An 11,661-nucleotide genomic window follows, 5' to 3' on the forward strand; every position below is an offset into this window, starting at 1 on the left:
ATAAAATTCCAATATGTGTTGCTGCAAAAGAAACTTTCTGAGATACATTTTGCAAAGTACATGATTCCCAGGCCTTTGGTTCTGAACTATTCGACTTTACCATCATACCTTGTGGTAACCTGCCTTCGGCTGAAGTGAATAATTCATACAACACTTAAAATACATTTAAAATATCAGCATATATGTTTAAATCATAATTACTTGTTTAATTATTTCCCTACATTCTCATGTGTGTAATCTCTTCTCTCATTAGTCTACAATCTTGTTTTCAGAATTATTTAACCCTTTGCTATTAACCCTGTCAGTGTCTAAGTAAAAACTCACTGATTTGTAAGAAATTTCCCACATCAAACCCCTTCTCCATTCCTGTCCTCCTTGAATGAGAGGGTGTTTCTCATTCTAACAACTCTCTGGGTAATGCTGTTGATCTTGAATTCCCGATTGGATTTGTTAATGACTGTCTGATATTGATGCCCTCACGTTTACTAGGCTGATGCCGGAGTTGAGGGGGTTGAGCTATGAGGAGAGGCTGAATAAATTAGGCTTGTACTCGTTGGAGTTTAGAAGAATGAGGGGAGATCTCATTGAGACATAAAAGATGATGAATGGGGTGGATAGGATAGAGGTGGAGAGACTCTTCCCGCTCAGAAAGGACAGGAGGACTAGGGGGCACAGCCTCAAGATAAAGGGGGGGCGGTTTAGAACGGAGTTGAGGAGGAACTTCTTCACTCAAAGGGTGGTGAATCTCTGGAATTCTCTGCCCATTGAAGTGGTGGAGGCTGCCTCGCTAAATATTTTAAGACGCGGGTTGATGGGTTTTTGATAAGAGAGGGGATTAAGGGTTATGGGGAGAGGGCGGGAATGTGGAACTGAGCCACGACAGATCAGCCATGATCTTGTTGAATGGCGGGGCAGGCTCAAGGGACTAGATGGCCTACTCCTGCTCCTATTTCTTATGTTCTTATGTCCAGCCTCCAGTTTAAAGGCAGCTGACAGCAAGTGGCCATTCACAGGACTGCCAGCAGATGGCAGGGCTGCTCCAGGTAAAGCCCTTCCTGCCAACATGGGAAAAGGACCCACCAGGATGAGGGAGTTGGGGGCGGGGGAGGGGGCATGGATTTCAGGGAAAGCTTCTTCACACAAAGACTCCAACACTATAAAACCAAAGTCAGTAAATGTGGTGACAAAACAGATCAGCTATGATCCAACTGAACTTTGCGACAGACCGGAGCATCTCACTGTCCCAACCCCTTTTGTACAATTACCCTCTTTGCAATGACTTGATGGTTTGAGTTATATGGAGAGGCTGGACTTTTTTCCCTGGAGGCTGTGGGGTGACCTTATCGGGGTCTATAAAATAATGAGGGCAGAGATTAGGTCGATAGTCAACATTTTTTCCCAATTTTAGGGGAATCTAAAACTAGAGAACAGAGGTTTACAGTGAGAGGGGAGAGGTACAATAGTGCCCAGAAGGGCAATTGATCTCACTCAGAGGGTGGTGAGTGTCTGCAATGAGCTGCCAGAGGTAGAACTAGAAGCAGGAACAATTTGTCTTTTAAAAAGCTTTTAGATAGTTACATGGGTAAGATGGTTATCGAGGGCCAAACGTGGCAATTGGGACTCGCTCAGTGGTAAAAATTGGGTGGCATGGACAAGTTGGGTCGAAGGGCCTGTTTCCATGCTGGAAACCTCTATGACTCAATGAGGATATCAGGATAATTTATTTGAAAGATGGGAGAATTGTAAATGTTGGGAGTCAGAGGGATTTGGGGTGAAGCAGAGAAAGTGAACAAACAGATACAGTGAACAATTAGGACGGTAAATGGTATGTTAGCCTTTATTACAATGGGGTTGATGTATAAGAGTATAAGCCTTGCTGCAATGAAACAGCGACTGGGTGTGGTCACAGTTGGGGGACGGTGCACAGTTTTAGTCTCCTTACCTGAGGAAACCTAGACTTACCTTAGAGACTACAATGAAGGTTCACTGAACAGATTCTTGGGGTGAAAGGGTTGTTCTATATGAGGAGACAGAGTGAGTAGAATGGATCTGTATTCTTTAAAGGTTAGAAGAATAAGGGGTGATCTTCTTGAGACAGACACAATTGTTCAGGATCCTGACAGGGTCGATGCTGAGACTGCTCCAGAACTCGGAGTCACAGAATCAGGATAAGGGGTCGGACATTTAAGACTGAGACAAGGAGAAATGTCTTCACTCAGAGAGAGTTGTGAATCTTTGGGATGTTCTACCTCGGTGAGCTGTCAGCGAGAATATTTAACCCAGAGATCGATATATTCTTGTCCACAAAGGGAGTGAAGGGATAGGCTGGGAAAGTGGAGATGTTGATATGTCCTCCTCCAGAACCTATTCTGATATTCTTACTCCTAATTCAATCTGTACATTCTCTGAATCAACAATCTGCAGAGTCCAGTCTGCAAATAAAACCTTTATTAAATGGAGCAAATGGAATTGACTTCACAATGAATTGTTTGAGACTGGGGGCACAGTTGCCATAATTCATTTTATTGCAGCCCAGAGTGTCTGGGTTTGTCACAGATTGAGATCAGGACAGTTTGAGAGGCTGAATTAACTTTACAGTAAACTCCAAACTGCAAACACACTCAAACACCCAGCCACACCCCCAATATCATGCAGCAGAGAATGTGAGTTGCTTGGGCAGTGGGTTAGGCAGCACACAGCACCACCCTGACATCAAAAACCATGCCTGAGTGTGTTAGTGAGTGAGCAGTGTGAGTGGCTCAGAGTTATCACCATAGTTATTATTACAAGGGTTAAAGATGGGGTAGAGTTTCTCGGTGAATGTGTCAGTGAATGTGTACAGGTGAGACATGTCCTCAGCATCGTAAAATGACACCTGTCCCCCCTCATAATCCAGGTAAATTCCTAACTTCCGGGGTTTCACTTTCAGTTGGGAGATGACATCCGGGATTTTCAATGATTCGCAGTCAGGATACCGGCCGATGACCCAGAATCCATTCTCAGGTGAACGTGTGATATATGCTTTCCTGTTGATAGACTCTCTGCAGGTACCCACAACCCAGGCAGTCTTGCTTCCAAGACCCACTTCCCAGTAATGTCTCCCTGATGTGAAACTCTGGCAGCTCAAAATATATAATCCGCAATTAAATCTTTCTGGATTATCAGGAAGATCTTTATTCTCATTTCCGAACCTCACACTGCTCAGATCCTGGGAAATGATGAGTCCATTGTGTGCTGTGTCTGGATCCAGGGTGAGAGAAGCTGGAACTGGAAAAGAACACAAATGGGAAGCTGTTACGAAAAGAAAAATCGGAGTGAATCACGAGACGTGTCCAAACAGCATTGGATTCTAACCCAGAATTGTTTGCTGTTGTTTATCATTCTGCACCAGTTCTGGGTACCACACTTTAGGGAGGATGTGAAGGTATTAGAGAGAATGCAGAAAAGACTCACCAGAACGGTTCCTGGGGATAGGAACTTCAGGTATGTAGATAGATCGGAGACACTGGGGTAGTTCAACTTAGAGAGGAGAGGGCGAAGAGAAGATTAGATAGAGATGTTCAACATCATGAGGGGGCTGGACAGAGAAGATCGGGAGAAAGTGTTCCCATTCATGGAGAGATGGGGAACCAGAGGACACAGAATTTGAAGTGATTGAGAAAGGAAGCCACGGTAATGTGAGGAAAAACCTTCTCACACAGCCAGGGTTTAGGATGTGGAATGCACTGTGGTGGAATCAGATTCAATCACAGCTTTCAAAGGGAATGGGATCATTATCTGAACAGGAAATATCTGCAGAGTGAGAGAGAGAAGGTGCAGGAGTGTGAGCGGGTGAGTTACTCTTACAGTGAGCTAGCAGGAACACAATGGGCCGGATGATCTCTTCTTGTGTACATCAGTGAAACTGCAGCTTGAATATTGTGTACAGATTTGGTCACCTTACGTCAGGAGGGAGATACTTTCATTGGATGCAGTTCAGAGAAGGTTGACTAGATAGATTCCTAAGATGAAGGGATTGTCTTCTGAGGAAAGGTTGAGCAAGTTGGGTCAAAACTCACTGAAGTTTAGAAGAATAAGAGGTGATCTTCTTGAGACATGTAAGATTCTGAGGGGGGTTTGACAGGGTAGATGCTGGGAGGGTCTTTCATCTCCTGGGGAAATCGAGATCTGGGCAGCAAAGCTTCAATAAAAGGGTAATATAAGATGGTGATGAGGAGGAATTTCTCCTCTGAGAGGGTCATTAGTCTTTGGAATTCTCTTCCACAGGGAGAGCAGTGGAGGTTGCCTCAATGACTACAAGGCTGAGTTGGATAGATTTTTGATCAACAAGGGGGTTAAGGGTTATGTGGGGTGGGGAGGTAAGTGGAGTGAAGGCCACAAGCAGATCAGTCATAATCTTATCCAAAAACAGAGCGGGTTCACTGGGCTGGATCACTGCTGCTTTTCTTTCTTATGGTCATTCCATCAGTGTGTCAAAGCCCATTAGTCACGTGGATAACAGTACGGAGATGGCAATATACAGAGAATGATACCTGGTGAAATCAGTGCTCTCATTTCCCTCCACACATTGATGTATTTGAATGGTCCACCATCTATATCCACAGGTAACTGAGTGGAGACAGTTCCAGCCTCGCGAAACTCCATCTGACTCCTGTAAAAACAGGTCCGCAAATCAGTCTGTGTGAGAGAGACAGCAGCGATCACATCGCAAAACTGTTCCTTTAAATCTGCTTACCTCTTCACAAGGTCCTGTATATCCTGAGGGGACAGAAACAGAATAGATATTATTGAGTCAGATTAGAACAAGAGGTCACAGGTACAGGTCGAGAGGCAGTAGATTTAAAACTGAAATCAGGAAGAACGACTTCTCGCAGAGAGTGATAAATTTGAATAACTTGTTGCTGGGTACCATGGTGGAGTCTGAATCATTAAATATTTATTTATGAATCACAAGTAGGCTCACATTAACACTGCAGTGGAGTTCCTGTGAAAGTCCCCCCCCCCCGTGGGTGGTAAATTTGTGGATCTCGCTGCCCCATGGCGCGGTGGAGTCTGAATCATTAAATAGTTTCAAGAAAAGATGGATATATTTCTGATAAAAAAGGGTTAAAGTGACATGGGGAAGAGGTGGAGAGGTGGATTTGGGACCAGGGAGAGATCAGCCATGACATGATTGAAGAGCCGAGAAGGCTCAAAGGGGTGAATTGCCAACTTCTGCTCCTAATTCATCTGTTCCTATTCTCACATTAAAGGTCGGTTCCTGTAAATCTCAGAGAAATTATGAGGAGGGACAGAATGGAGACATCTAGAAAATAACATCTCCTTTTCCCTTTCATTCTCACTCTGAGCTCATTATTTCCATGTGACCCATTTCTTGTGTCTCTCCATCCTGTTCCCAAATATTCCTGATCACCCAACCACCCCTCCCAGTGCCCATGTCCAGCTGGATGTTCTGTCCTCAGCAGCATACATTCTTCTGTATCTGACCATAGCCCCCATCACCCCTGTGCTTGGTGACCTACGCTGGCTCCCAGCTCAACAATGTATTCACTAAAAACATTCTCATACAGTCAGAGTCAGTAATCATTGTTACACAGAAGAAGGCCCTTCAGCCCAAGTCCACATTGGTTAGTGATACACCACCCAAATATTCGAATCCCATTTTCCTGCACTTGGTCCCGAGCCTTGTTTGCCTTTGGCATCGCTAACGCACATCTAAATACTTTTTAGATATTATGAGGGTCTCTCCCTCCATCACCCTTTCAGGTAGTGAGTTCCAGACTCCCAACACCCTCTGGGTGAAAAGGTTTACTGCACATCCCCTCTCACCTTAATCCTCCTGCTCCTTATCTTAACTCTCTGCCCCCTGGTCATTGATCCATCCACCTGGTGGAAAGGTTCTTTCCTGTCTACTCTATCTCTGCCCCTGATAATTTGATTTCTCCCTCCTCACGACTTACACCCCACCATTTTTCATTTCATCACATTGAGAATACCTCACCCCATCTCCCATTGCACCCTCACTGACAGCAGCAAGAGATCATCATCCAACCAATCAGACTGAGGTCAAACCCAGGCCCAGAGGTTAAAGGTCAGTGTGTCAGCCCTCAGTCCCACAATGTTCTCCGGGACAAGACAAAGAGGTTTTGTACCTTGAGGAACTCTGGAGCCTTTTGTATCTCCAGCCTGGATTGAAGATCTCTTATTACTCCTTCAACAGAAGACATTTCATCCAAGGTTTTCTTTAAATTCTTCTCCATTTCCTCCAATATTTTATTGCTTTTTTGCGCCAACTCTGTTTTCATCAACTCTTCCTTCTCAAACAGGAACTTGTGCATCTTTGCAAATTCACTGTGGATTTCATTTCTCAGTCTGTCAACTTCAGTCTGGAACAGAATACATACAGAGTGGAATAAACAACGTCTCTAATCCCAGTGTCCCTGGTCCCTGCGCAATGGTTTACAGGATTAAAAATGTCTCCAATTCCGATAACAAATAATAACAGCTCACGGCAGGTTCAACATGATGGAATATTCGGTGTGTGGGAGTGAGTTACAACCAAACACGACAACATTATTAAATATTAGACAGCAGGGAGTGAGTTACAGACTGGAATCTAATCCAGGGGTTCAGATGGTTTATATATAGAATAATGGATACCTGGGAGTGAGTTACAGACTGGAATCTAATCGAGGGGTTCAGATGGTTTATATATAGAATAATGGATACCTGGGAGTGAGTTACAGACTGGAATCTAATCGAGGAGTTCAGATGGGTTATGTATAGAATAATGGATACCTGGGAGTGAGTTATAGGCTGGAATTTAATTGAGGGATTCAGATGGTTTATGTATAGAATAATGGATATCAGGGAATGAATTACTAGCTAGATTTATTTTATTGATTATTGAGATTGGGTGCAGCAATAAAATTAGACATTTATACATTTTTGCCATATTTTTCAATTTACAGACGCTCCCTTCCATTCCAGTTCTGGGCGTAGCCTCAAATGTACATTGGACTCCAGCATTTAATTCAGTAAAACTCTCTCTCTCTCACTGTGTAAGAAGCTCACTCACTCTCAATGACAAACACAGGGAACATTACACAAAGCCTAAAGGACACTCTCCTACCTTCATCTGTGAAATGCCGTCCTCTCCTTCTCTTTTACTGTGAAGACTGAGGTCCATTTGCTTCTGCAGAGTCTCCAATGATGTTTCTAACTTGTTCTGGCAGACAGAAAGGACACAAGGGGGGTTGTGAAAGTGAACACTCGCTCAGGGCACCTTCTGGAGGAGTTTGCTGTTTTTAAATCCACTGGTGAAGGAGAGAAGGAGATATTCCCAGGATTGGTCACTCTCAATGTTTGGGATGAAAGGAATTTAGGAGAAACTTTGTGTTAATTCCGCCTGAGGCAATGATCCTCCTCCAGTTCAATTCCCCTCCTCTATTAACCTTCCCCTCAACCCTCTCCCCACCCTCCCCCACTCCCTGCAGCTCTCCCCTCCCTCATCGTACAACCTCCCTCCCCCTCTGTTACTAACCACCGCCCCCCCGCCCCCCCCCGCCCCCCCCCGTCCCTCTTCCCATCCTGTCCCTCTTCCCTCCCTGTCTGTGTCAGTAGCAGTGATCCAGTACCTTGTATATCTGGGCTGCTTCCTTTATTGGGATCACACTGTGCATCTTGTGAGCTCTGGACATGCCACACACCAGACAGATGGCTCTCTCTTCATCCTCACAGAACAGTTTCAGCTTCTCCTCGTGTTCCTGACAGTAAAACTCCTCCTCTGGCTGTGTCACCTTCACCTTCAGCACTCTGAGCTTCTCCACGATGTTAGCCAGGGTGCGAGCGGGCCTGATGTTCCTCTGGGTGAAGACCTGTCGACACTGGGGGCAGGAAACATCTCCCGGGACCTTCTCCCAACTCTGGGAGATGCAGCTCCTGCAGAAGTGATGTTCACATTCCAGAGACACGGGCTCGGTGAATATTTCCAGGCAGATGGGACAGGTTAGTTCCTGGCTGAGATCCGGAGATGCCATCCCAGTGCTCAGAGTCTCTCTCTCTGTCTCTCTCTTCCACCTCTTTCACTTTCAATTCCTGTTCCCAGCTGCACTTGCAGGATTTGACTTCACGTGATCAGAGACACTCCCAGTGCCAGGAATTCTGTAATCCCATCAAACTGAGCCCCTTTATTGTGTCTGGAGCCTTTTTCAATTTATAAAGTCAGCTTTAGAACATTCTCTCTTTCCTGTCTACAAACACACTCCTTAAAACACCCACCCTCCCTTCTCAATCCCAACACTTTGAGGAACTCAGCAATTTCATTCCCAGTTAAGATTGAAACCATGCTTTCAGCTGTCTCTGCTCCTGACCCAATCCCCCCCCTCCCCCGGCCCACTGACCCAATCCCCCCTCCCCCGGCCCACTGACCCAATCCCCCCTCCCCCGGCCCACTGACCCAATCCCCCCCTCCCCCGGCCCACTGACCCAATCCCCCCCTCCCCCGGCCCACTGACCCAATCCCCCCTCCCCCGGCCCACTGACCCAATCCCCCCTCCCCCGGCCCACTGACCCAATCCCCCCCTCCCCCCCTCCCCCGGCCCACTGACCCAATCCCCCCTCCCCCGGCCCACTGACCCAATCCCCCCTCCCCCGGCCCACTGACCCAATCCCCCCTCCCCCGGCCCACTGACCCAGTCCCCCCTCCCCCGGCCCACTGACCCAATCCCCCCTCCCCCGGCCCACTGACCCAATCCCCCCTCCCCCGGCCCACTGACCCAGTCCCCCCTCCCCCGGCCCACTGACCCAATCCCCCCCCATGACCATCCCCCGGCCCACTGACCCAATCCCCCCTCCCCCGGCCCACTGACCCAATCCCCCCTCCCCCGGCCCACTGACCCAATCCCCCCCTCCCCCGGCCCACTGACCCAGTCCCCCCTCCCCCGGCCCACTGACCCAATCCCCCCCTCCCCCGGCCCACTGACCCAATCCCCCCCTCCCCCAGCCCACTGACCCAATCCCCCCTCCCCCACTTTTGTCTGATTTACATCCCTGTCAAGTCCCTCTGGATGTTGCATTGCATTAAAGGCGCTATATAAATGTAAATTTGTTTCTTGGCTCAGACTGAATCTGTCGAAACACTTCTGAGGGGGGAGTCCTCATTCCCAGAGACCCTGACACACACACACGCACACTCACTCACACATAGACACACTCTCTCACACACAACTTCTCACAGACACACAACTCGCTGACGTCCGCACACACTCAGACAGTGTCTCTCTCACACATTCACACACTGACACACACTCTCACACGCTCTCTCTCTCTCACACATACACACACATGTCCTATCTGAGCTGAGTCTCCATTTGCTGGGGAGTGTTGAATGGACAGTCTCTGTCAGCTCACTGGATCACATTAACACACCAGGAACTGGGACATCGACTGCACAATAATATCTTTAAATTCCTGCTCACCTCCTGCTCCATCAGTGTGTTCATGTTCCGTTTAAACAAATCGTGATACTGAATCTGTTATTGTCTCCCCCGCAGTTGGCGATCATCTTGTGAGACATGTTACTGAGACAGTAATGCTGGTGAGAAGGATATTCGACTGGGGTGGCAGCACTCAATGGGAGGTAGTGAATCAGCCTCTTGTTGCACACTCTGTGCAATGTGCCTTTCCATTGCCTTCCACGGGGTGTCACTGTGAGTACATATACTGCCATCCAGCCCCCACTTTAAAATATTGCTTCAGCTGAAACAAGGGTCTGGAACCCCTCACCAAACCCAGTCACAGTGAGTACAGTGCTGGGCATGGAGCCTCTCTCTCTATTTTCAGACTGTTGAGGGGTATCGGAGGTGACCAGTACTGTCAGGAAAACGTAGACAATACAGGACACATGAAGCCAGAGATTCTGAATCAAAGAGTTAATTTTATTTAACTAGCGGCTGCTGGGAGACCATCAGAGGGTGGAGTCAGCTCTCAGGGTGAACAGCCAGAACTCTCCGAATAGATCTGACCTTTACAATTCGAAACAGAACCATTATAGGTTTTCTTCTCATCTTTTTACCGCCGTATCTTAGCTTACAATCAATCATCTTTAAGATACATATATCAATAATAAGAACATAAGAAATAGGAGCAGGAGTAGGCCATCTAGCCCTTCGAGCCTGCCCCGCCATTCAATAAGATCATGGCTGATCTGTCACTGCTCAGTTCCACTTTCCCGCCCTCTCCCCATAACCCTTAATCCCCTCTCTTATCAAAAACCCATCAACCTGCGTCTTAAAAATATTTAGCGAGGCAGCCTCCACCACTTCAACGGGCAGAGAATTCCAGAGATTCACCACCCTTTGAGTGAAGAAGTTCCTCCTCAAGTCCGTTCTAAACCACCCCCCCTTTATCTTGAGGCTGGGCCCCCTAGTCCTACTATCCTTTCTGAGCGGGAAGAGTCTCTCCACCTCTATCCTATCCATCCCATTCATCATCTTATACGTCTCAATGAGATCTCCCCTCATTCTTCTAAACTCTAACGAGTACAAGCCTAGTTTATTCAGCCTCTCCTCACAGCTCAACCCCCTCAACTCTGGCATCAGCCTAGTAAACCTCCTCTGCACTCCCTCCAAGGCCAAAATATCCTTGCGTAAGTATGGCGCCCAAAACTGCACACAGTACTCCAGCTGCGGCCTCACCAATGCCCTATATAGCCGCAGCAAGACCTCCCTACTTTTATATTCAATCCCCCTCGCTATAATAACTCTCATATTCCTCAGCCAATTGCATCTCACCACCCAGTGTAATGATGTCTCATTTGTCCATGAAATCCAGACTCTAACTCCAATCTTGGCTAAAGCCACTTCCCTGTTGCCAGGTTACCAAGACGCTCACTAGAGGGATAAAAGTGAATGTTCCCACCCAACCATTGCCAAACTGGATAGGCAGGTGATCCTGCATCAGGGCACATTTCCAGCCTGAGTGTGGACAAGGAAAATGCCAACTCATAAAATTCCAATATGTGTTGCTGCAAAAGAAACTTTCTGAGATACATTTTGCAAAGTACATGATTCCCAGGCCTTTGGTTCTGAACTATTCGACTTTACCATCATACCTTGTGGTAACCTGCCTTCGGCTGAAGTGAATAATTCATACAACACTTAAAATACATTTAAAATATCAGCATATATGTTTAAATCATAATTACTTGTTTAATTATTTCCCTACATTCTCATGTGTGTAATCTCTTCTCTCATTAGTCTACAATCTTGTTTTCAGAATTATTTAACCCTTTGCTATTAACCCTGTCAGTGTCTAAGTAAAAACTCACTGATTTGTAAGAAATTTCCCACATCAAACCCCTTCTCCATTCCTGTCCTCCTTGAATGAGAGGGTGTTCCTCATTCTAACAACTCTCTGGGTAATGCTGTTGATCTTGAATTCCCGATTGGATTTGTTAATGACTGTCTGATATTGATGCCCTCACGTTTACTAGGCTGATGCCGGAGTTGAGGGGGTTGAGCTATGAGGAGAGGCTGAATAAATTAGGCTTGTACTCGTTAGAGTTTAGAAGAATGAGGGGAGATCTCATTGAGACGTATAAGATGATGAATGGGATGGATAGGATAGAGGTGGAGAGACTCTTCCCGCTCAGAAAGGACA

The 11,661-nt window shown here is 46.7% G+C and overlaps 1 protein-coding gene across 1 annotated transcript; it reads right to left on the reverse strand.

The window, feature by feature from the left end:
• Positions 1–2,660: 2,660 nt before the first annotated feature.
• Positions 2,661–8,236, reverse strand: LOC145348542 (zinc-binding protein A33-like). Its single transcript, XM_080196732.1, has 6 exons — positions 7,638–8,236; positions 7,133–7,228; positions 6,153–6,386; positions 4,736–4,758; positions 4,533–4,651; positions 2,661–3,267 (listed from the first exon to the last, which is right to left on the reverse strand). The coding sequence occupies exons 1-6, from the start codon at positions 8,037–8,039 to the stop codon at positions 2,735–2,737; spliced, it is 1,407 nt and encodes a 468-aa protein (XP_080052858.1). The 5' UTR covers positions 8,040–8,236; the 3' UTR covers positions 2,661–2,734.
• Positions 8,237–11,661: the final 3,425 nt, after the last annotated feature.

The sequence above is a fragment of the Carcharhinus amblyrhynchos genome, chromosome 9 (assembly GCF_965287045.1).
Source record: "Carcharhinus amblyrhynchos chromosome 9, sCarAmb.v2.hapA, whole genome shotgun sequence".
Lineage (NCBI taxonomy): Eukaryota > Metazoa > Chordata > Chondrichthyes > Carcharhiniformes > Carcharhinidae > Carcharhinus > Carcharhinus amblyrhynchos.